The sequence below is a fragment of the Phycodurus eques genome, chromosome 10 (assembly GCF_024500275.1).
Source record: "Phycodurus eques isolate BA_2022a chromosome 10, UOR_Pequ_1.1, whole genome shotgun sequence".
Classification (NCBI taxonomy): domain Eukaryota; kingdom Metazoa; phylum Chordata; class Actinopteri; order Syngnathiformes; family Syngnathidae; genus Phycodurus; species Phycodurus eques.
The window spans coordinates 13,498,104-13,521,353 of record NC_084534.1 but is presented as its reverse complement, the minus strand read 5'-3'; the positions used below and the strand labels follow the sequence as shown (position 1 = coordinate 13,521,353).

At 39.1% G+C, this 23,250-nt stretch overlaps 1 protein-coding gene across 3 annotated transcripts; it reads right to left on the bottom strand.

Annotated features, from left to right (window-relative positions):
• Window positions 1-1,213: 1,213 nt before the first annotated feature.
• Window positions 1,214-23,246, bottom strand: LOC133408817 (sortilin-like). 3 transcript variants are annotated; one of them, XM_061688071.1, is made up of 20 exons: window positions 22,927-23,245; window positions 15,110-15,172; window positions 13,684-13,757; window positions 13,435-13,537; window positions 11,937-12,098; window positions 11,706-11,779; window positions 10,778-10,827; window positions 10,580-10,707; window positions 10,240-10,384; window positions 9,944-10,099; window positions 8,986-9,098; window positions 8,794-8,896; window positions 8,553-8,721; window positions 8,292-8,476; window positions 6,839-7,028; window positions 6,450-6,566; window positions 6,135-6,243; window positions 5,363-5,475; window positions 5,157-5,283; window positions 1,214-4,991 (listed from the first exon to the last, which is right to left on the bottom strand). In XM_061688071.1, the coding sequence occupies exons 1-20, from the start codon at window positions 23,215-23,217 to the stop codon at window positions 4,905-4,907; spliced, it is 2,559 nt and encodes an 852-aa protein (XP_061544055.1). In that variant the 5' UTR covers window positions 23,218-23,245; the 3' UTR covers window positions 1,214-4,904. The 3 variants fall into 3 exon arrangements, with proteins under 3 accessions (XP_061544055.1, XP_061544054.1, XP_061544056.1); XM_061688070.1 differs by having other exon boundaries at window positions 8,553-8,896; window positions 22,927-23,246; XM_061688072.1 differs by having other exon boundaries at window positions 4,898-5,071; window positions 8,553-8,896.
• Window positions 23,247-23,250: the final 4 nt, after the last annotated feature.

Below are 23,250 nucleotides of genomic sequence, written 5' to 3'. Positions count from 1 at the left end.
TGAAAAATATGTTGCCCACAATTAAGCCACAAGCCTTTACGGCAGCAATAAGAAACAGGCCACTGACGACGTTTACTGAATACACAAAGACATTAAGTTTCACGCTAGAGGCTTTGCAAATAGTTAAATAAAACCTTTATTTTAATTTAAAAGTACAGAATACATAAACAAATATGCATCATAAAAACAGTCTTAGTGAACAATAGTACTATGAACATAAAAAAAAAATATGCTGAAATGTAAAACTAACATTATCCTTCTATTTCATACAGACACAGCTGTAAACACACAACAGGCCCATCATAAAATACAGAAACATGCGAGGGATACAACTTTGAGAAAAAAAGGACAGAAAAAAAAAATCAAGCTTGAGACTTTTTACATTACTAATTCAGAAAACAGAACATTGTATTTGTATAGAAGCAATCGCCAGGGGATGACATTCAATCAGTGGCAAAAGGGAAGATTATCATATTACACAAAGTAAAGGGCACATAAATCTAAGGTTCGAAGGGCTTTAGCCGCGTCTAATGGTCCTCATCAGAGGTGGGTAGAGTAGCCAAATACTGTACTCAAGAAAGAGTATTATTACTTTAGAATAATATGCCTCAAGTAAAAAGTAGTCCTCCAAATAATTACTTAAATGTAAGAAAGTACTCAGTGAAAAAACTACAAGTATTGAGTAACTAGTGCGTAACGTCTGATTTACTTTTTCAATCGGAGCAGAAATGTAAAATAACTATACAAAATATAACTAAATAAAATGTGAACATGTGTTTGAATGTGATCTGTTACTTCTGAACAGAGCCACCTGCCAATTGTAAGGGAGTGCATCCAGATTTATTTATTTATTATTGTTATTTAAGCTTTAATTAACCAGGTAAAAGACCAGTTAAAACAGAACGTCTCTCTTGCAATTGTGACCTGGCCAAGGCAGCAAGGTAAACATCAAGTCCAAGTCAATCACATTCAAGTTTATTTCAGTTTCAGTCAGTCATTTTATTTCATAATGATTTTGTTTTAGATTTATATTGTTCAGCAATATATGAATTTTCAAATTCTTTTGACATTCATACTCTGATTTAAAAAACAGAAGTTACTCACTAGTTACTCAGTAATTAGTAAGTTCTTTCTTACTCAAGTAATTATTCGGAGGACTACTTTTTACTTGAGTCGTATTATTCTAAAGTAACAGTACTCTTACTTGAGTACAATATTTGGCTACTCTACCAAACTCTGCTTGTGACCATAAAGTAGTGTTAATGTTGCCGTATGCACAGCCAAAACAACAGCAAAAACATCTGCAACTTACTGCAAGGTGTTTTCTCAAGAGAAGTCGGCCAAAATATGCAAGTTTGGACAGTGACAAAACTACACTGCATGTTAAAGCTGTTTTTCATAGCCTGTAATGTAAACACGAGTCATGCGCAGCTGTCACGGCTCACTCTGATTGGCGCGCGAAGCCCACTCAAAGACTTTGTGTGCTGACGTGACCTTTTTTTTATGTTTGTTTGGTGAACTTGAGTCAAACGTCACTATAGTAATCAGCAAGCGCGTCCCATGCGGAAGTCGAAAATGAAAAATGAAAATTGATCGCGCACCCACCCACCCATCCATCCATCCATTTTCTGTACCGCTTAACCTCACTTGGGTTGCAGGCATGCTGGAGCCTATCCTAGCTATCTTTGGGCGAGAGGCGGGTTACACCCTGAACTGGTCGCCAGCCAATCGCAGGGCACATAGAAACAAACAACCATTCACGCTCACATTCACACCTACGGGCAATTTATTAGAGTTGTCAATCAACCTACCATGCATGTTTTTGGGATGTGGGAGGAAACCGGAGTGCCCGGAGAAAACCCACGCAGCCACGGGGAGAACATGCAAACTCCACACAGGCGGGGCCGGGGATTGAACCGCACTCCTCAGAACTGTGAGGCAGATCCGCTAACCAGTCGGTCACCGTGCCGCCCCGACAAGAACAATTTATCCAAAATGTTACTTTACTATATACAACGAAGTAAACGTAGCGCATTCCGACCCACCTCTGGTCCTAATATATGATTTTAATTTCTATTTTTTAATCGGCATCAAGGTTAGGAGAGTTTACTTTCAGAAGAGGCCCTTTGTCAAACTGCCATCACTAGGTAACAGAATCCACATTCATACAAAAGCTGCGATCGGCTACAACTCACACTCAAGCACTCGACATGCAGACTCCCTAACTTCAGCCAACAATATGAAGCTTAAATGTCCCCTTATTTTCATCTGAAATGTCTTTTGCGCATCCATCTTTGATGATGTCACAACCACTAACAACAGGGCTTACTTACCCTTAATGACCTACACTCAAGACATTACATTAAGCATATAAAATCTTTTAACGACAGGCAAACAACACTGTGTACCTTATTAGAAAGCTTTATTACTGCAGTCAGAGAATTTGACCATCTGGAAATTAGCCGATTAAATAAAACACTTAATGGATTGATACATTCATTACATTAATGCACGATTTACGACAGACCAAACAAAATCGGAGCACAGATTAATGTGAAAGAGATAACATTTAATTCATCAATAATATCATTAAAAAGATGCATACAAAATGTTTATGAATCTGTGCTATGTGATACTTTTATTTCAAATACTCATCCTCCTTGGTCATACCACAGCAATGTCAAGAAATGAATGACAGTCATGGTACCATATGTACGTATAGGCAAGAACGCATTTTTTAAAAATTTTTTTTTCACAGATGTGTAGATACAGTGCAAAAGTGTTAATCATGAACTCCAGTAAATAGCTATTGAGTATACAAAGAGACATCAAGCATGTGTAGCTGCTCTCATACCTGACAAACTGTCCTTGAGAAAATGCCTATCTATCAGGCCAGCTCTACAGTATATAGCTTATTTGCTGTGATATTAATCTTCTGTTCGAGGAAACGAGCCTTGCCTGTACGTTAAATTTCAGCTCCTAATATTAGATATACAATACATGCCATATCATAAAAATACTGGATAAAGTGTATGTATAGTAACAAAAACATGTTGTACCTGCATCCATCTTAATGACACACGTTGACTGATGTGGGGAAATATTAAAAAAATATAACAGTAAATCGGTGCATTTTACAAAAAAGAAATTTCAAGTAAAGTTTTTGAGTTAGGATTAACTTCATGTTTGTTAATTGCTGGGCTATAGTGGATTTTGCTCTACAATTAGAAAATGAAACAATAAAAGTGCTTTGGCAATAATTCAAGTCTTTAGTTTTCACTGCACAAAATGGGGATTGAAAAATATCGGTGATGCTTCACCTTTCCTACCCACTAAGAACAATTGTAGAGCATTTGAACATTTATTCCAAATTTCATACTTGTATTTCACTTCAGTAACATGACTGGTTCTGCTGAGAAAAAAATAGAAAAAATAAATTCATTCACGGTTACCTTTTGACCCTGACTGTCCAAATGCGTTTAAATCAAAGAGCAATTTTACAACATATTTCTGGAGCACACCAGAATATTCATCTTCTTCTTTGTATTTTTGATATCATGTCATCAATCTATTTAATCAGCATTAGAATTGTATGGTTCACATATGTCACTCAAAAACTTTAGAGAATAAGAGTCAACTGAACAAACTATTTGTTACGCATAATACTGGACAATGACATGTTATTTTATTACTCTATATTGCTGACATTTAGTGTGCTTTTTTTTTGTAAGAAATAAAAATATATGTAGTAGTTTTAGCATTTATAAAACAAGCAAACTGTCATATACTACTGCCCTGCAGTTCCATTATTGGAGCCGGGAGGGTGCTTTGTGTCCTCTCTCTCCCCCCTCCCCTCTCTGTTTTCAGCACCTGTCTTCAATCAGCCTCATCATCACCGGTGTATATAAGCCTGCCTGTTCCCGGAAATCCTCGCCTAAGTATTGCAGCCTCTCCTAGCGGTACCACGGCCCACCTTATGTCAAGTAAGGTATCCTGTTCCTCGTTTCCCTTGTTATGTGTCTCCTCGTTCCCAGTGCTCCCCTGTGTTCGTGACCCACGTCATTCCTGCCACCAAGCCAGCCGCCTGTTCTGTCCACTGCCTGCCTCCTGTCCACGCCGCCGCCTGCCAACACATCCAGGACCACCTCCATAACCTCTCTTCAATAAACTGTTCATCATTTTACATCTTCCTCCGCCTGCTCTTGGGTCCAGCTACACCCCACACTTGACACAAACAGTGTGCATTAAAAGGCTGACATCTAAAGTGTGTCACCATGTGATTATTTCAGAAGCTTTTATATATATATATATATATATATATATATATATATATATGTATATTAAAAAAAGGTAAACTGTCTAGAGTCAAAAATGAAAAGTCATGACTCCGTGGGAGCGGACATTTAAATGTTAATAAAATCAAAAGTGCTTGTTTCTAAAAAAAAAAAAAAAAATTTGTAAAAAACAACAACACCGAAAACATCCAAGCTGTAAATATATGAAAAACAGTATTTAAACATAAGCCCAGTTTAGCTAGAACTACAAAATGAAATGTCTACATTGACTGTGTTAATGGGCAAGTTTTAAATGTACAGAATTCAAAACTATTTTGAAGATGGCAAACATAAACTAAAAATATTCAGGACTTATTTCAGTAGTGATATTCTACTTAACTGTTCCATAACACTGTAAGATAAAACTTATCTAATTCCTCTGCAGTGCATTGTTAAATGCCAAACGCGGTCTCTGAGAGCACGATTTGACGCTCCAACGTCCTGACAGAAACAATAAAAGCTCTTCAGGGACTTCTGAGCCTTTCTTTTGTTCTGTGCTGAGTTTGTACTCCCTACCCCTCCACATTCCGTTGGTTTGTCTCTGTGGTCTTGTCTGTCTTTGTGGGAACGTCAACCATGGGATAATTCAGCCAACTGCTGTTGCGTCCTCCAGCCACCAGGGATAGCAAAAATTGAGAAGCAGATGTTAATCAGCATCTGGGACAAGCAAGAGTGCGCCGATCAGGCATCAATAAAGACTGAATGGGGTTACAATGTCCAACTTATTCCAAGAGGTCCTATGGAAAAAAATAACAACATTTTTGGGAACAGTTCAAAAGTTCGTATCACCAAAAAAGGGAAATTTCACACTGTTTGAGATACCTGATCTGAATCGTCGTTGTACTGCGCTATTCCCGTTTCCATGTACTGGGCGTCAACGTCGTCAACCCCTTCTATTTTGTTAGCTTCAGCATGTTCCCTCATGACAGAATAGCGGTGCACAAGGAATCTGATAAAGACACTGCCACATATTACACACGTGGTAAAACATGATTTAATGGCCTGTATCAGAAATGTAGCTCACTGACCGTCCACCACAGACATATTTCTTGACCACCCAGACGCCCATGACAGTGCTTATCAGCAGCATGGCTATGACAACCACGGCTATGACTGCAGCATTTAGTGAGCCGCTTTCAGTCTGACAGAAAAACAGAACAGGATGTAAATATTAAACTGTTAATGGCACTTTGACTACCATTGTAAACTCAGACTTAAGAAAATATACTGTAGTTCCTTAATTAGTTACCAGGGGCTTTTATTTACTCAACTGCAGTGTTGAAATATAGTACCGTATTAGAGGTATGGCATTTACGTACTTTACTGCAGTGAGTACCAGGCATTCACGAGAAGACTTTTAATTGAGGGGATGCAATTATAAGTGAATTCTGACAATGTTGTAGTATTTAGGTTTTATTTTTTCACAAATTATAATTAAAACATTACAATATACATGTAACATTTACCTTAAAAATAAAAAATCATTATTTTGTACAGTATTTTATTTAGATTGTTATACTGATATATTGTAAAAATCTATCAATATTAGGAAATAAATTGTATTTGTACAAATCAGCCAGAAAAAAATGAATCTTAACTAAAAAGGTCACCACAGTGTCCATTTGGTAATAATTCATTGAGGCAGGTTGTCTTATTAGAGTGAAGAGGGCTATCTGAGGAAATACGGTACATAGCAGTGTCACAAGACAGGTGCAAGATGATGTTGTATGTGCTGAAGATAAGACATTACTGTATTTCGATTTCCAGTCTGTCTGAATATTTAAAATGTGTGGCACCAACCAGAGAAAATGGATTAAGAGCATCACTGGTGCACCTCCTCCTCAGGTCAGTCTCCTTTCTAACTGGCTGGAATCCACCCGAACACAGGTCTCCTGGAATCTTCCGGTAACTTAAATGGAGGTCAATTAAACAAATTAAAGGCCAAACGCAACTGAGCACAATGGATACCTTCTGTGAAGGTCTGGTATTGTCCTTATTGTAAGAAACAACTAATGTTTTGCAACTAGAACTGCAGTTTTTTAATTATGCTATTACCTTTTTGTTTTGTTGTTAAAAAATAAATCAATAAATAAAAAAGGAGCAAGTGATACTCACCCACTGGTCTGCAGTTCTTCAGTGGTTCCATTGAGACAAAACTCTAGAGGATGGCCCTTCATCTCCTCCTGCTCCACACACTCCGAGCTGTTCTCAGGTCGGAAGTATCCAAAGTCACTATGAGACAAAGGAGAGTTAAATGTGCTCTAAAGCAGTGATTCCCAACCACGGTTCCACAGCACATTAAGTGTGGTGTAAGACATCATGATTAGCATCCTCAAAAAAAATAAAATAAAAATAAAATAAAGACGACATAACTGTACTAGTGTCAACAAGCGGTGATATGAGAAGACGACTATATTCTGTAATTTATGTGTCATTTTTGGAATAATAAACACCCAAACCCGGGCTAAAAAATAACTTTGTCCATAGATGGTGACATACAATACCATTGATAATCGTCCAGTGTACAAGCACAAGGAGACAGACGCTGCCTGCCACTGAACTTTCTCCCATTCCAGCACGCAGAGTCTTTCCTCAAACGTAGGAAGGTCTCCTTGTAGCCTAACACACAGCCATCATCGGAGCTGTCAGGGTCAGCAGAGTGAGCCAACCACGGCACGTAGTCCTCGTCGTTACCTGCATGTTCACATGGAGTGTATAATCAGTAGGGTTGGGTATCGAGAACCGACTGAAACCGGTACTAACATTCCGGTTCTCCCGGAATCGTTCAAATAAAATCATTTCGGTTCCCAGTTTCAATGCCTACAGTCTGCCAACCCCAAAGAAGAAGTGGCGAAAACCAACGGACGCGGGCAAAGACGTGCTTGTGCCCAACGGCGGCAGCGAACAAGTGTTTCTTAACTTTGTTAAAATAATTGACCAGTCGCCTCAGTGCAACACTTGGAATAAAATTGTACTGTGCAAAGCAGGCTTTCGCGATGTGTTAAAGTCTGACGTGCTCCCTCCCACTGCAAGCCTCAGCCTACACCGCACGGAACTTCAGTGAAGTCAATTGGGTGAGTGTGAAACAATAAATAGGTCTATGCCAACATTGAGTTGGCATAGACAGTTGGTAGTTGGTTGGTTGCACTCTTGCACTGATGGTTTTTAACGTTCATTTTAGTCTTCAAACCAACATAAGAGCTGATGACAGACACAAAAATAAAATATACATTATTTTACCATACTGGAAATAAAGTAGAAATAGTCGCATTACAAGCTTAACATTGAGCTAAAACGTTACCAAAGGTCAAACTAGCAACTTTACATCACAATGAAATGGGACACATTTCACATAAATATTATCTCACAGTATCACAAACACTACCCTTGTGCCTCATTAGTGTAGATAAAGGAATCAACGTTTTACAGAGCATTTGGTTCCATTCATCACTCTTTTTCTTGCCGTCTCGTTTTACTTTTGTTTTCACCGGTGTCGTGTGAAGTTACCTTTTGTGCCAAAATGTTGAGTTCTGGTGCGTACCCTTCAAAATAAAAGGTTTAATGCTTAAAACAGGAAGTCCAGTTAAAACTTGGACATATAAACCATTTTGATGTGATAAAAAAGTCACAAATTAGGATTTTAACAATGCTAGATCTAACTTTTAGCTGAAACAATTAATGAATATGAAGTCAATTGTGTTAGCTCATAGGTTTGATATTGGTTATAGAAAACCCTGAGTCAAATGTTCATTTTAGGCTGCTAAGAAAATTTGTTTATAAATTGGACACCCCTTATTTAAACCATGCGACCTTTTTTGACCCAGCCCCCTAAAAGAATCTGAATTGAGAATCGTTTGAAACCGGAATCGCTCAAATTCAAACAATGCCCAACCCTAATAGTTAGTCTTGCTCAAACCCAACTACCTTCTTACTCAGACTTCTCACATAATCACTCACAGTCTCGGGTGAGGAGATTCCTGAAGTCGATGGTGATCACGACCCATTTGGTAAAGTCGTTCCTGTACCCCCACAAACTGACATTCAAGGAGCGGGAGCCCGGCTCACTGTCCATACCGCTGAAGTGGAAGCGGTCACTGGTGAAGTTATAAGTACGCCAGCACTGTCCTTCATCAGTGGAAAACCTGCATTGAATGGAGACAGACCTTAATTCACACATACTACTTACGAGTAAAATTGCTACACTAAATTTATACTCACTTGATTTGATTGACAGGTAAGTTGGTGTGCTCCACAGCCACAAGAAGAGCCCCTGAGTCTAATATAGCATAATGATGAGGACCCGTAAGGGACAGCAACCACGAGTAGCCACCATCGTCAGACACATAGACGTCGGGCATGACAGTGGACTCAGCATCCCCCACGCTGCCTGAAGAGAGGAACATGTTATGGCAAACCATACAAGAAATATTATTCAGTAAGTTCTCTGTGTTTTTGATACCATGACCAAGAATAAGGCCCACTGCACTTGGCTGGGAGAGTGGCAGCATGGGGACGTTCATCTTCATGGCAGTGCTGTAGGTGGCGTGGATGTGGAGTCTACACTGTAAAGGCAAGTATAAGGGGAACATGACTAATTGTGTGCATGTGTGTATTATAATGGCGATGTAAGGATCATTTAGTTATGTCTCACTCTATTTGGCCTGTTAGTGGAGGTCTCAGTGTCACAAGGGCTGTTTTGCGGTCGACGCAGTGTCTGCCATTGCGCTCCTTGGTCGAAGGTGATCATGGTTTCCACTGCTCCGTCTGCATAGAAGCAAGTTATTATCCATGTTTACTTCCATTAATTACAATAAACTACAAACTGCTCCAAAAAATTTAGAACATTCTTTTAAAAACATATTACTACCTCCACAAAGCACAATAGTGTGAGGTTTTGAATGACATGGCTTTTTAGCTTGTAATCGGCAGGATTACATTAAAAAAAAACAACTGTGATCTCCATTGTTAGAGGGGTAGTGGTCACGATGATAAAATTTTGCCATGATCAAATCATTTACTTTCATATTACAGTCTGCTTGTATTGAGGCTAAGTGAGGCAGTGACCCAACAGACCCAGCAGATGGAACTCCAGTGGAAAAAGTTCCGGTGTGGCCTTATGAATAGCATTACCACCACCTATATAACTAATTTGATATTGCTTGACACACAATTTCTTTGGGGGTTCAAATTAGCCAGACATCATTTTTCAGAATTGGCAGAGGTCTGTACTCCACAGTTTAATTCTAATAATTACTGTGCCTGTTCAGAAAATGACAGGCTTCAGGATCCTGACTGACCAAAATGGCCTATAGTTACAGTATAACATTACAGGTTTCTTCAGCATTCACTTGATGGCCCGCAAACTGAAAAAATACAAATTTGAAAAGGAAAGCGGTCCTCTTTCACACAATTTAATACAAAAATAATCTAGTCTGTTGAATTAACCCAATCTTCAATGTTGTCAATTTCTTTTGGAAAAATACTTCCATTTTGGAGGGGACTAGAAAGTCCCCACAAACTTTGCATGTTTGTTCATATGTTTCATGGACCCTGCATAAAGCTGTCCCTATACTCTACTTTCCACAATGTAATAAAGTGCATTGGCTTACCCTCTGTGAGCACGCTGGTCATGTAAACGCCCCTGAGTGAAGTAATGGTGGTGAAGTCAGTGTCACTTCCTGTGGTGGTGTAGAGATGGCGCTCCAGAGACTTGGAGAACACAGTTCCTCTGTCATCAGACACATAGATTGTTCCAATTCCAGAGTCTGGGTGACACATACAAACACAATATTTGGATACTATATTATACTAATTAGAATTATTTTCACTATCGCTCTGATGTAATAACTTGATGTTATTTCATTTGTATTTCGTCAGAATTATTTATTAGCAGTATGGTTCTGACCTTCCGGGTCATCCACGTGCATAAATATCATGTTTTCATTGGCTGCCAGAATGGAATAAAACTGCTCATGGTTGACTGCAGGAAGCTGAGCTATGTTCCATAGTTCTCCTCCATTCACAGACACGTGTATCATGCGCTCTGTGTCCTGATTTAAAAAAAAAAAAAAAACATGAATAATAATGAATAATACAATTAAACAAATCTGAGCGTCACCATATTTGTCCACACTTCGCACACCCAAAATCACACTGCTAAAATCATGAAAACAGTTGTCATTGTCAGGTAAGACAAGAACTGTTGTGACACTGGTGACAACGAGACAGATCCTGTAGATGCTCACCTTTCCAGTCATGATGGAGGCAAAAACAAAGCGCCCCCCCAGTACGAACGAGTAAACTCTTGTTGCGATTGTGTGGAAGCTTCTGCCATAGTCTGCTGTTTTCCTTAACTCCAACATTCCTTTGTCATCTGGCACACATACATCTGGCTTAAGAAGCTTTCCAAAATATGTGTGTGCATGTGCAACTACATCACTTACTGCACGAGCCGTTGTAGTTAGTCGTGAAGTAAATGCTATTCTTTGCACCCCTGTACATGAGAACAAGGAACATTTGTCAACGTTTTGCAATATCTACCAGAATCCTATGTTAAAGCCAGACATTGTATTTGTGGTTACTTTTAGGCAAATACCCATTCCAGGCTGTTGTCCAAGTGCTGTGTAAGTAGAAGCAGGGAAAGGGCACCAATGTTTTCTTGGAGAGTGGGCTGGATAATATCTATAAATTGCAAAAACTGTTGCTGAACCATGATTCAGTCTAACAGTAGCCTCTGTTCCCTCCCTTGACACACTATTTAGGAGCCAAAATGACAGCTGTGGTCAGGCAGCACTATCGCAATGCTCCCACAATGCAGTGAAAACAACCGCACATTGACACCGCAACCCCATGTTACTCGGGTGCAAAAATGCAACCATAGTTGTGCAAGCGTTGCAAATTGTGTCCAGCTGGAATAACAACACAGTACAAGAAAAACATAAACACAAAGACGCAAGAATGTCTTGATGAAACCAACTGAAACAAGACTGCCTTTATGTCAGTGATTGGATGATAAAATGTTTTTTAGATGTGGCTTTACGTATTTGCAATAAAACAACTGAAACGTCTTATTTATGCACACTAACAAGACACTACATTAGGTACATTGTTAAAATCTCATGAGCTCGATACAAAACTATCTGTCTCACACTGGAAGCAAAGTACAATAATTGTTGAATTTCATTCACATTAACAGAGGTATTAATTTAGCTATGTTTATTATTGTAGTGCACTGGTGCGTTTCAGGAACTATATTCTGTTTAATTTAATTCTGAAGAATTGTTTATACAGCTCTTGTACTGATGTGATTAGCTTGTGTTTGTGTACATAATATCGGTGGAAGAAAGGGACAATTTGGACGACAATTCTCACCATCTGACGAGACAAACACTGTCATGAATCTTCCGCCAGGTGGCGCCAAAATCATCTGAAAGCCACAAATCCAACTGAGAGAGAAATAAATCATGTGATCAAATGTCAGTTTCTGACTATTTAGCTGTATATCTACTTAAGGATGTATTATTTATAATTGTCTGAAAATAAATGCATTCATCCCATTGAAAACCAATGCTCCAATTTAATTGCAGATGTGATTGCTGCTACCTTGATGCTGAGAGTCAGAAGTATGTTGCTGTCTCCAGGGTTGTACAGCATCTGAATTAAGGGCTCAAAGGGTAGTTCCGATGTCTCAAAGGTCTGGCCAAAGTTTCGTGAGCGAAATAATCGAAACCCCCCAATTACGGACACATCAGCTGTCAGGATCACCTGAAAGAAAACATGCAAAGGTGTATGTGTAGTGTATATTTCAATGTACATCTTTTTCCCCCCCAGAAGTAAATACAGATTTCAGATGGTTTCTTTAGTTCATTCAAATCATTACATGTACATAAACCATTCATTTACATAAAACAGAGAACTATACTATCCTAACTTGATGGTTCATCTGCAGGTTACAGTTCGTTCCATTTTCTACCACTTACATGTTCGGTCGGGGTCACGGGGACGTAAAGCCGTCACAGGGCGCTAGTTGTGTTCCTCCATCCATCCATTTTCTGAGCCGTTTATCCTCACAAGGGTCACGGGAGTGCTGGAGCCTATCCCAGCTATCATCGGCCAGGAGGTGGGGTACACCCTGAACTGGTTGCCAACCAATCGCAGGGCACATACAAACAAACAACCATTCACACTCACATTCACACTTACGGGCAATTTAGAGTCTTCAATTAATCTACCATGCATGTTTTTGGGATGTGGGAGGAAACCGCAGTGCTCGGAGAAAACCGACGCAGGCACGGGGAGAACATGCAAACTCCACACAGGTGGGGCCGGGGATTGAACCCCGGTCTACTTGTGTTCCTTCTTGGCCAAATACAATTATACTTAATGGTGACAATATGGCAGACAACTGGTTAGCACATCTGCCTCACAGTTCTGAGGACCCGGGTTCAAAGCTGGCCTCGCCTGTGTGGAGTTTGCATGTTCTCCCCGTGCCTGCGTCGGTTTTCTCCGGGCACTCCGGGGGGGGTGCTCCGTTTTCCTCCCACATCCCGGAAACGTGCATGGTAGGTTAATTGAACCCTCTAAATTGCTTGTAGGTGTGAATGTTTGTTTGTTTCTGTGTGCCCTTCAATTGTCTGGCGACCAGTTTGGGGTGTACCCTGCCTCTTGCCCAGAGTTAGCTGGGATAAATATATATATATATATATATATATACATATACACACACACACACATATATATATATATATATACACACACATACATATATACACATGCATATATACACACGCATATATACACACACACATATATATATATATATATATATATATATATATATATATATATACGCACACACACGCACACACATGGCACGCACGCGTACACATACATGCATGTACGCACGCACGCACACACACACATGCGCGCACACACACACATGCGCGCGCACCCACACTTTTTGTTTTGAATTGTATCACATTGTGAAGGTGTAGCTGACAGAATGTCCAGTAGTTATACAACCTCAGATTGCATGGTATTTTAGGCTCCTTCAAAATACCTTAAAAAAATAAAATAAAATACAAAATTTTAGGGGAAGCACCTTGCCAGAGTGATCCGGGCTGACAGCAATGCCAAAATCTGTCTGGATGAAAGTGTGGTTGATCAGGTGGGTCACATCATTGAACGTCTTCCCGTAGTCTTCACTGACACAGAGACAAAGTTGCATTTAGAATAATGAAGTTACGGCGAAAAATATAATAATTATAGATTTATATATTATATACATACACACACTACTAGGATACATAAAATATATCCTAGTCGTGTCCATATTTAGTGAAGTGCTCACCTCCTATAGAGGTTCGACTGGCCAAATCGCATCATGAACAAAGGCACCTGGAATGTGGTCAACACCAGAATCACCTGGCAGGGGAGAACATCTTGTGATATCCATTTACAAGGGAATCTTAAAATTTAACCAAAGAAATATTTGGTGGAAAGATGTGCTGTAAATATTGTGCACAGGTTGAGTGGCAATGAGTGAGATAATTACCATAAAACTGGAAACAGAATTTTCAGTAAATTGGGATGTAGCGTAGCAACTTTAGTACATACATCTGTCTCCTGGTTGCTCAGCACAAGACAACTAAAGTCACCACAACTTGGCATGAATAATGAAATAAGAAAATGTATATCCAAATAGTCAGCCTTCTTTAATCTCAACCTGAAGAGACTGACCTCCTTAGCAACACAGTAATTTCTGTGTATTTCCATCAAATTTACTAGCGAGTTCACAATTTGTTTTTGTTTTACAATACAGTGGTTAACTTCTTTTTACACTTGAATGTTACTACAGGTTATAAAGTTTATTTCATGACGCTGACTCCCTCTCCCCACTGCCTTAAATACTACGCCTCAATCATCCATCAAAGAGCAAGGCGTTTAGTTTGGATTAGGGACCAAGACCCACCGTAAATAGCAAAAATCTGTATGTAATTGCACCCCCCCAAATGTTTATAACTGCCTAAATAATAGTTTAAACCTCATGTTTTCTTTAAAGAAATGTACCCATCTTACAAATTCTGCCTGGGTAATCAAACATGAGCACAACTGTGTGTTTTCTCATTTACTGTATAAAAGTAGGGCTGTGAATTTCAAAATAAGAGCAAGTAAATAAAAAAGAAAGCATTACATGTTCAAATAAAGTGCTTCACTTCAGAATAATTCTTTGAAAAAAAACTAACAAAATACAGATACTTCGTTTTGATCATATAGGTAGAAGCAAAATCATGCATTGTAAAAATACATTATACATAGGTAGAACGGTTTTGCAGTATTTCTAGGTCAATTTTGGGGGTGGCTATTATACATGGGTGCCCATTATACACGAGAAATTACAGTACTACTTTCCTAATAGCCAGCGTTTTGGCAGCAGAAAAAAAAGTAAATGGGTGAATTTGTGAAGGGTGAATCGCAAAACAGCGTCACTATTTTATATTATGCATAGAGCAACTTTTTATACTTTTATGAGATGAAATAATGCTAAAATGTTATTTAAAACACTGATTGTACAGTAAATAAAGGTTTTATGATGGCAAGATTGTCACCCTGGAACAGATTAGTAATTCACTACATAGTCTAATAGGATATTTTTTTTTTTTTTTTTTTTTTTCAAAAATTGGAACAAAACTGAGATTGAGCAGCATCTGACAATAGATTTTGGTACCACTGTCCATTTTTTAAAACAAATACTATCATGCCTGTAACAGACTCACCCCTGATTCATCTCCTACCCAAGCAAGTGACAGGGAGCCCATGGTCCTCACTTTAAAGTTGAACTGCAGGAAGAAAAAAGAAAGTAAAGAAATCATTGTACAGTAATCATTTAAAATTTTCATTGTATGAATGCGTAGAAATGCGGGCACATTTTCCATGACAGCCCAGAGAGAATTGTCCTGCCTGTACAAAATAACTTGGCTTTGTGTTTATGTCAGTGTGTGCGTATGTGCAAGCGTGCGTGCATGCGACCTACATTTAGCTAAATGAAAAAGCTGCAGACAGACAATGAGACAATCGGCTGTGTTCCAAGCATAGCAGGAACACAGACACACTCACACGCTCCGCAGCAGGCAGCACCAATTACTATTATGCTGTAAAGAGCAAGTACAAATGTTAACATTTCAGACATTTAGTTGAGGAGGATTTATAGTTGTCTGTGAATGCAAAGCACTTTGTTGCATAGTACACAGGCTAATCAGCATCATGGCAGCAAACAAAATTGCAGTTTACTCACCCGGATTCAAACAACAGATTTGGCAATTATCAATTTTTTTAGCACTGGGAAGTTGCCCCCCTTACTTTTTTTGCTGGGGAGGCAACAATGTTTATGAGGTAATCAGGCGCTTGTAAAGTTGTGTCTGCCGGAAAGTGCCTTCAAACAGGCTGGCGCAAAAGTGTGGACGTTACTTTACATCTCTTCCACATCATGGATCACACACGTTGCATTCGTCATTCAACTGAGATCACCTCTCAATCGTAATATATCAGGGCTATACTGACTTCATAAAACCTACATAATCAAGGCGTCAATGTGGTCAATGTTACTGTTGTGTGAGTAGTGTAACAATGAATCAATTAATAATTCATTTACCAAAAAAAAAAAAGATAAAACCAAAATCTCTCCCTCCAAGCTTCGCAGAGATACCCTTTTCCACACAGATTAATGGTACTGCAGTATGCATGCACCGCTTCATGTAAAAATAACAAAGTTGGTGCGATGACAGCGAGCCAGGAGGAAAGAGTCCGTAAAAGACAGAATGTCCAAAGTTTGGGATCATTTCACACTTACCATGGAAGATAAAGTATTATTGTACCACAGCTGCACATTTACAGTTGCCAACACAATATATCAATGTTAGCATGGTTACCATCCTTACCATCCTTAGTTAGAATGTACTGTAAACCTCTCGCGAGTGATCAAGGATAGACAGCTGCCAGTGCACTTTCAATCGGTTCATTAGACAAACGGTAAGAGAACAATTACGTAATGATGGCCACAAGTAATAATCAACACACAAACTGGCTAACGGGTTAGCCAGTTAACAGCCACCCAACTCTGAACTCTCATTCGCTGATGCTATGTCATTCACCTGGCCTTTTTGGATGCAATGCACACTGAAAGTCACAGATACTATCGAAGAATGTGTGGATGGCAACCCCAAGTGGACAAAAATAATATCTCTACCTCACGTTATTGTATTTAATAATAAAACGTAACGTTACGTAGAATACGCGACACTTCTAAAAATGTTCGTAGCTGCAGCCCCAACTGTGAGTGTACTCGCCGAGGTGTGCCAGAAAAATGGCAAGACTGCTATGGTGTGAAAGCAGTCAGGTGCAGGTCATGAAATACTGGCCAATTGTCATCACGCCATGCATTAAGGAACATTTTGGATAACCAATGCGATGATTTACAAAGTAATAAGTCATATCAGCAGTTTTGTGAGTGGTAAAAAATAGTTTGTCGTGGGACTGCCCTTTCACTTTAGTACTTGTCTTTTATTATGCATAGGTTTCTGTTGAGATGGGAATTTATGATGTGTGGCAAAAGTTCCATAACTAGTGTCACAAAAGATATATTTCAAATTCAAACTACAAACTAGAGTTTTCCCCTTTGAAGTCATCCCCCTTGAATCTAACGCACTTTCCCAGCCTTCTCTGACTTTTGATAGGCAGTATGAATCTTGATGCAAAACTGGTTGCTCTGATCTACTTGTGCTTTTATTGATGTTGTTACTTTACACTTTTTCTTAACTGGAAACTTCATTGGCAGTATATTGTGCCTGTAACAGCATTAATGAGTCTCGATACCTCTGTGCCAAATGTTTAATATTTTTTTAAGTGCATTTTTTTTGTGAATAGAGCCTGAGTCTGTCTTACTATTATTTATTGGTTTAAATTTCAATGTCAATTTTCAATATTCTTAAGGATTAAAAGTAGGCTTTACACAATCAGGATTTTTGGGGCCGATCACAGTTTACAAGAAAAATCACCGATCCGATCACACGATGGATCGATGTGTCTATTTAAATGACTTGTTCATGACAAGTTTGTTTAAATGAATTGTATATACTTGTGTACTTAATTGGTCCAAAAATATTTACAATAAATAGTGTATCTTTGTTCATCTATTTATGCCAGTGAGGCATAGTGACAGACAGAACAGCTGCCCCTCACGCTGTCCAACTGCCCAGTGTCAACCGTCGAGACCTTCAGGTTCCTGGGAATTACAGTCTCTCAGGACCCGAAGTGGGAGATCAACATCAACTCCATCTTCAAAAAGGCCCCGCAGAGGATGTACTTCCTGCGGCTTCTGAGGAAGCATGGCCTGCCATAGGAGCTGTTGAGGCAGTTCTATCGAGTCAGTCCTGTGTTCTTCCATCACAGTCTGGTTTGGTGAAGGTACAAAAAAGGACAAACTCTGACTGCAACGGACATTCAAAACTGCTGAAAAGATTGTCGGTACCGCCCTACCCACCCTTGAGGACTTGCACGCTGCCAGAACTAAGACAAGAGCATGCAAAATCCTATTGGACACTCCACATCCTGGTCACCACCTCTTCCAGCTCCTTCTCTCAGGTAGGCGCTACCGAACAATGCAAACTAAAACAAGCAGACATTCCAACAGCTTCTTCCCTTGCCATTAACTTCTTAATCAGTTAACTTACAATTCCATTGCAACATGCTGCCAATTTTTTGTCTTGAGTTTGTTGTCACATTTCTGTCGGGCCAAATTACTCGTGTACTCACTGTAGTAGTCTCGCTACGCTGCACTAGCAGCGCTGCACTTGCATATCCATTGTTGACCAATACTGGCCACTCATGTCCCTGAGTAGCATCTGCAACATTTGCACAATCGACATTGTTTTAGATTATCACGCTACTAGTTACTTTAAACTGCATACATTTCTTAAAGTCTCGGTGCCCTTTGCACAGTGGTCATTGCACCGGACTATTGTTCTATTAGTCCTTTCAAACTGCTCTAATTCCAAGCGGACTCTGCATCTTTTTGCACAATTGTCAAAACAAAAATTGTACTGCCATTACCAGATTACTGGCAACCTTTTATTGCTCAGTGACTGTCTTTATGTCTCAAAAGTATTCTCTGTCAATAGACTGTCTTGTTGTCGTACTAGAGCGGCTCCAACTACTGGAGACAAATTCCTTGGGTGTATTTGACTTGGCAAATAAAGATGATTCTGATTAGCAATGTGAGAAGATTTCCCAAAAATTACATTTTGTCAAAATGCTGCATCTGGTTGGAACGGCACATTCAACCTAGGTACATTAATTTTGAGAATTGGATTGATGGGTTCCGGAGAAATAAACATTTTTTTGTGTAGGAAAAAAAATTGCCTTTTTGGGGAACGTTTTTGTGTGATATCGCCAGTTGAAAATCTCGTCAAAACAAGTCTTCAATTTAGAGTTAAATTGTATAAACGTATTATTTCTCTACATAGCTCCTGTACCCTTTCCTTTAGTCTGCCACTTGGGAAAAGCCTTCTCTGATTGCCTGACAAGCTGCAGTTAAAAACATCCACCAATAAGCTCGTAAGGGCCATAAATTCAGACGGGTTCTCCAAGTAGATGTGTAAAAATTACTGTGACATTTCAAACGGCGTCACTTGCCCTAAAAATAAATGGAACATTATTTGTGAGGCGAGGAGTGCAGGCACTAGGCAGTAGAATAGGTACTTAAGCAATCAAGGCATTTTATTTTGGGTTTTGCGTTTCATTGCTTATAAACCCTTAAATCTTTCTTTAAAAAAACAAAACTAAGAATATTTTTTGAAAAGTATTTTGTTAAATAAATAAATTTAGGTACTGTATAATGAGTTGGGTAACGCAGGTATCTCTCAGCAGTAGCAAAATAGCCTCCTAAAGTTCATATTTATTTTTAAAAAGCCACTTGCGGAGTCACTATCTTGTCGTTGCTTCTTTACCAATGTTACTGCCAGATGCTTTCACACCTATATTACGTTGAACCAGCAAGCACAATTGCTCAGCTGGAAGTCTCCATGGACTAATGCTGACTTGACCAGCTACAGTTGACTGAAAGCCACACAATAGAGACCCATGATGTGGTTGCAAATGAGCTCCCAAATCATGAATCCCACCATTACGTTGGCTGTGCTGTACATGCACAAAAATGTCCGTACCCACACACACAGCACGTTGACTATTTGGCAGCGGGACGGTGCCCTATGAAGTCGTCCGTCAGAGGTCGAACGCTGACACAAAGAGCTACTTGTTCACTCTCTCGCTGAGCGGTGACCTTTGCGCTCCGCCAATGTTTACGCACATAAAACATCAGAAGAGGAGGTCACACACCAGCCTCTGATCTAACACACCAACGCTCTCAAGTTGGACCACATCACACAAAGTGAGGACGGGGTGCACTTGTGTCAGATCACAGACTTCCTGCATCAAGTTCACTAGCAAATCATTCCATTCAAAATATATTGCAAAGCAGTGAGCAGTTGTTTCATTTGCATTTAAATCTAAATCTACATTAATTTAGAAACAAAATAAGTTAGAAAATGAGGCAACATTTAAAAGAGCAACTTTATTCTTACAAATTATAATTTAAAAGGAACATTATATTCCTAGAACTAGAGCTATGCGATATAAAGAGGGCAATGCGCAAGTTATCGTGGACAAGGAAAATATAGACATTTTAGGGGTGGTCATACGCAGAGGGAGTATTTCAAACTCCCCCCAAACTGCTCCAGCACAAAGGCATACAGATCCACCATTCTGCAAGGCCATGCAGCTGAACAGGACAGGTTTAAAAAGAAAAAAAAAAAGAAAGAAAAGAAAACAAATGAAATTACCATTTAAAAACAGAATTTTTAAGTTCACTTGGGTTATATTTGTCTGATATTTACATTTGTTTGATGATCGTAAAGAGGAAAAACTGCAAAAATGTAAGAATGTGAGAGGGGGCCAAATACTTTTTCACAGCACTGTATATTTTGTCGTAGTGGCGTGGCTCCAACTACCGGAGACAAATCTGCTGTGTGTCTTGTAACATACTTGGCCAATAGAGCTGATTCTGAGCAATCTATTTATCGCGTTTGCTGGTATCGTCAAAGGGTAAGTAGTCTTACTTTATTTTAGTTTTATTATAATGTGGGTATATTGGTTATATTATCCTTATAGTTGTACAATAGTGGTTATATTCCCATTATACTTGTTTGATAATATTCAATTGTTGAAAATGATTTTACCTTCAAAATTGCCGATGGAGTATAGAATGTTTTACAGTCGTGACAGTTTTTCCTGTGGGAGAAATTTATTCAAATTAGAACTTGAAAGTAAACCAGTGTCACGTAACAGAATACGATTGACTTTGGAGGTTGGAGGTTCTTTCAGTGTCAATCCACATTTATTATTCTTAACTTTGGAAATTTAATAGAACTATATTTTTGGCGTGAATAAGATTGTGCAGGTGTACCTAATAAAGTGGCCAGTGAGTGTAATGTAGGTCATTGGTCCAGATCACATCAGTTAGCAGCCAAATAGGGATGGTGCGTGGAGTTTTGACAACAGAAATCTTCTAGTGGTCTGGTAAGTGGAGGCTCTTGGAAGAAGGACAGAGGCAAAAAGACAACATGGTGGTATTCATTATGCTTCCAAAACCAACTTAACAGCCTCAGTCTTCAGTCATTGATACATGCCTTAATTATTACTTCCAGTAAGACAAACACATCATCTGTGTTGGAAAGGAAAGGACAAGATGTATGTATGGCCTTGATGTCCAGAGGAATTTTAGGTCCAACTCGACTGATTTGTCTTCCTGTTTGCTTGTGTGTCTTTGTGATGTTCTATAACCGTTGTGGCTGCCCGGGTCACATATTGACCGAGCTTGCACACAGCAACTCGCACGTCCACTAACTGTTTGCGTGAGTGTTTGAATGGTGTCCTATCAGAGCTGCGTGCATCCACATTCACAGAAAGCTGTGTGAGTGTTTTCATGTCTTGATTATCATGGTATTACTAAACAAAGAAAACAACTGTATATAATTTTGAAATTGTAAACAGCAAAGTGAATTTTCATGCATGCAAGACACCACAAAATTTACAACACTGATGTATTCACTAGTAGTTGGACTCTATTACCATTACTAGTATTGGGACTCAAGTACAATACTTGATTACTTGATTAGTAATTTGTTCATTAATGTAGGCCTTGTAATGTATTAATCTAATTTAATTAAATAGAAATATTTGACACAATGAATAATGTTCATCCAATTCAAATACCGACGATATACTGTATATTGGTTGATGAAAAAGACGTGAACATAAATAAAAATTCTAAGTTAAATACAAATGTTTATGTTCCATCTGATTACTACATACACAAACAGATTATTGTCCTTTTTGTAATGAAGTGAAATTATAAAAATGGGATTTATTCTAATTTGATTTCATCTGACTATATTCACAAGCCTAACTCCTAAATCGAAGTTGGCTATAATAAAGCTTTTAAAGGACCTTTGGTCAGCACTTTTAGCCGTTCCTGCTTGAGGCTCCAGACCGAACTACTGTATGTGTGTGTGTGTGTGTGTGTTTACACATACCAGATCCATACCAGGTCGACACACACACACACACACACACACACACACACACACATTGATACATACACATTTATAGGAGTGAAGAATAAATTAACAGTGGACATGGTCAAAGAGGCCCTTGCATGATTGCATCCTTTGATTTTTCTGTATGCGCCCAAAGAAAACATTTGGACATTCCTGCACTACAAGGTGCTCTAATATTGCGGTCAACTTGTTCAACTACACAAGAGGGTCAAATTATAATACACAACTATAGTTCTACAACTACAGTCATAAATCATATTGGTTGATTAGTCGCTATAAGGGTTTGTTTTTCCATTAGGCAAACACAGGCAATTGCCTGGGGCCTGGAAATTTCCTTCTTCATGGTGACACTTAATGTGCATAGCTGACAACAGCAAGAGCCAGACACCCTTACCACTCACAGTAGCACTGCTGTCAGTGTCAGCTGAGGAGGATCCAGGAGAGATTAAGTTGACCGTGATGCTTTTTATGACATTAGTATTAAAGTGGTCAAAATGGTAAACTATATTAAATGTTAATTACAATAAAAGCTTTGAGAAGCTACACTTGTAAACTAATACTCCTTAAGAAATATTTTAATGACTTTAACTGGCTCAGCATATAGAAGAATTGCCTCAAATTCACACTTTGTTGCGGATGTTAAACACTAATATTCAAAATCTTTGCAGTACACGGATGTCGAGGTCCCCGACTTGACTAAATAGGGCCCTGATAGCTTTTATTGGACCTCATTATCTTGTGCAGGTTTGTCTACTGTTATGAGCGTGTACTTAATGCAAAGATATATTTTTTTAAATAAATAAATTGTACATGTTAAATGTGTTATCTTTCTTCCACAGACTTAGCCAAGCACCAGTGCAAGCACTTTCGGGCGGATGTTTAAAAAATAAATAAATATAGTTAAAAGAAAAACATTGACTTACAGTGTGGGTGTTGTTTAACAGCGCTGACTCGACTCCAGGAAAACTTGGGCATGAGTGTTCATTCAGTCCTGCCGAATCGCGTTCAGACGTCTTCAACTTCTCCCAACTGGGTCGCTCCTCATCAGCCCTCAACTCCCTCGGCGGCCTCCCCACAAACGACTTTTGTCCCGCGTGGAAATGTTTCGCCAGCGAGCACGCAAACAAGCCCCATGTGAAAATATAAGTCACAGAAACCATGTTGAAATCGGCAGGTCTGCTTTGCTTGCGCTCACTCAAAACAGGGTGCCTCATTAATCTCAAACACTGACTCCCCCCCAAATATAT

Coding starts and splice junctions, on each gene's coding strand:
- LOC133408817 (XM_061688070.1), bottom strand. CDS start 23,217: ATGAGGCACCCTGTTTTGAGTGAGCGCAAGCAAAGCAGACCTGCCGAT. Junction 10,708..10,777: donor TAACTACAACGGCTCGTGCA/GTAAGTGATGTA, acceptor TATGTGTGCCAG/ATGACAAAGGAATGTTGGAG. Junction 8,477..8,552: donor TTACCTGTCAATCAAATCAA/GTGAGTATAAAT, acceptor CATTCAATGCAG/GTTTTCCACTGATGAAGGAC.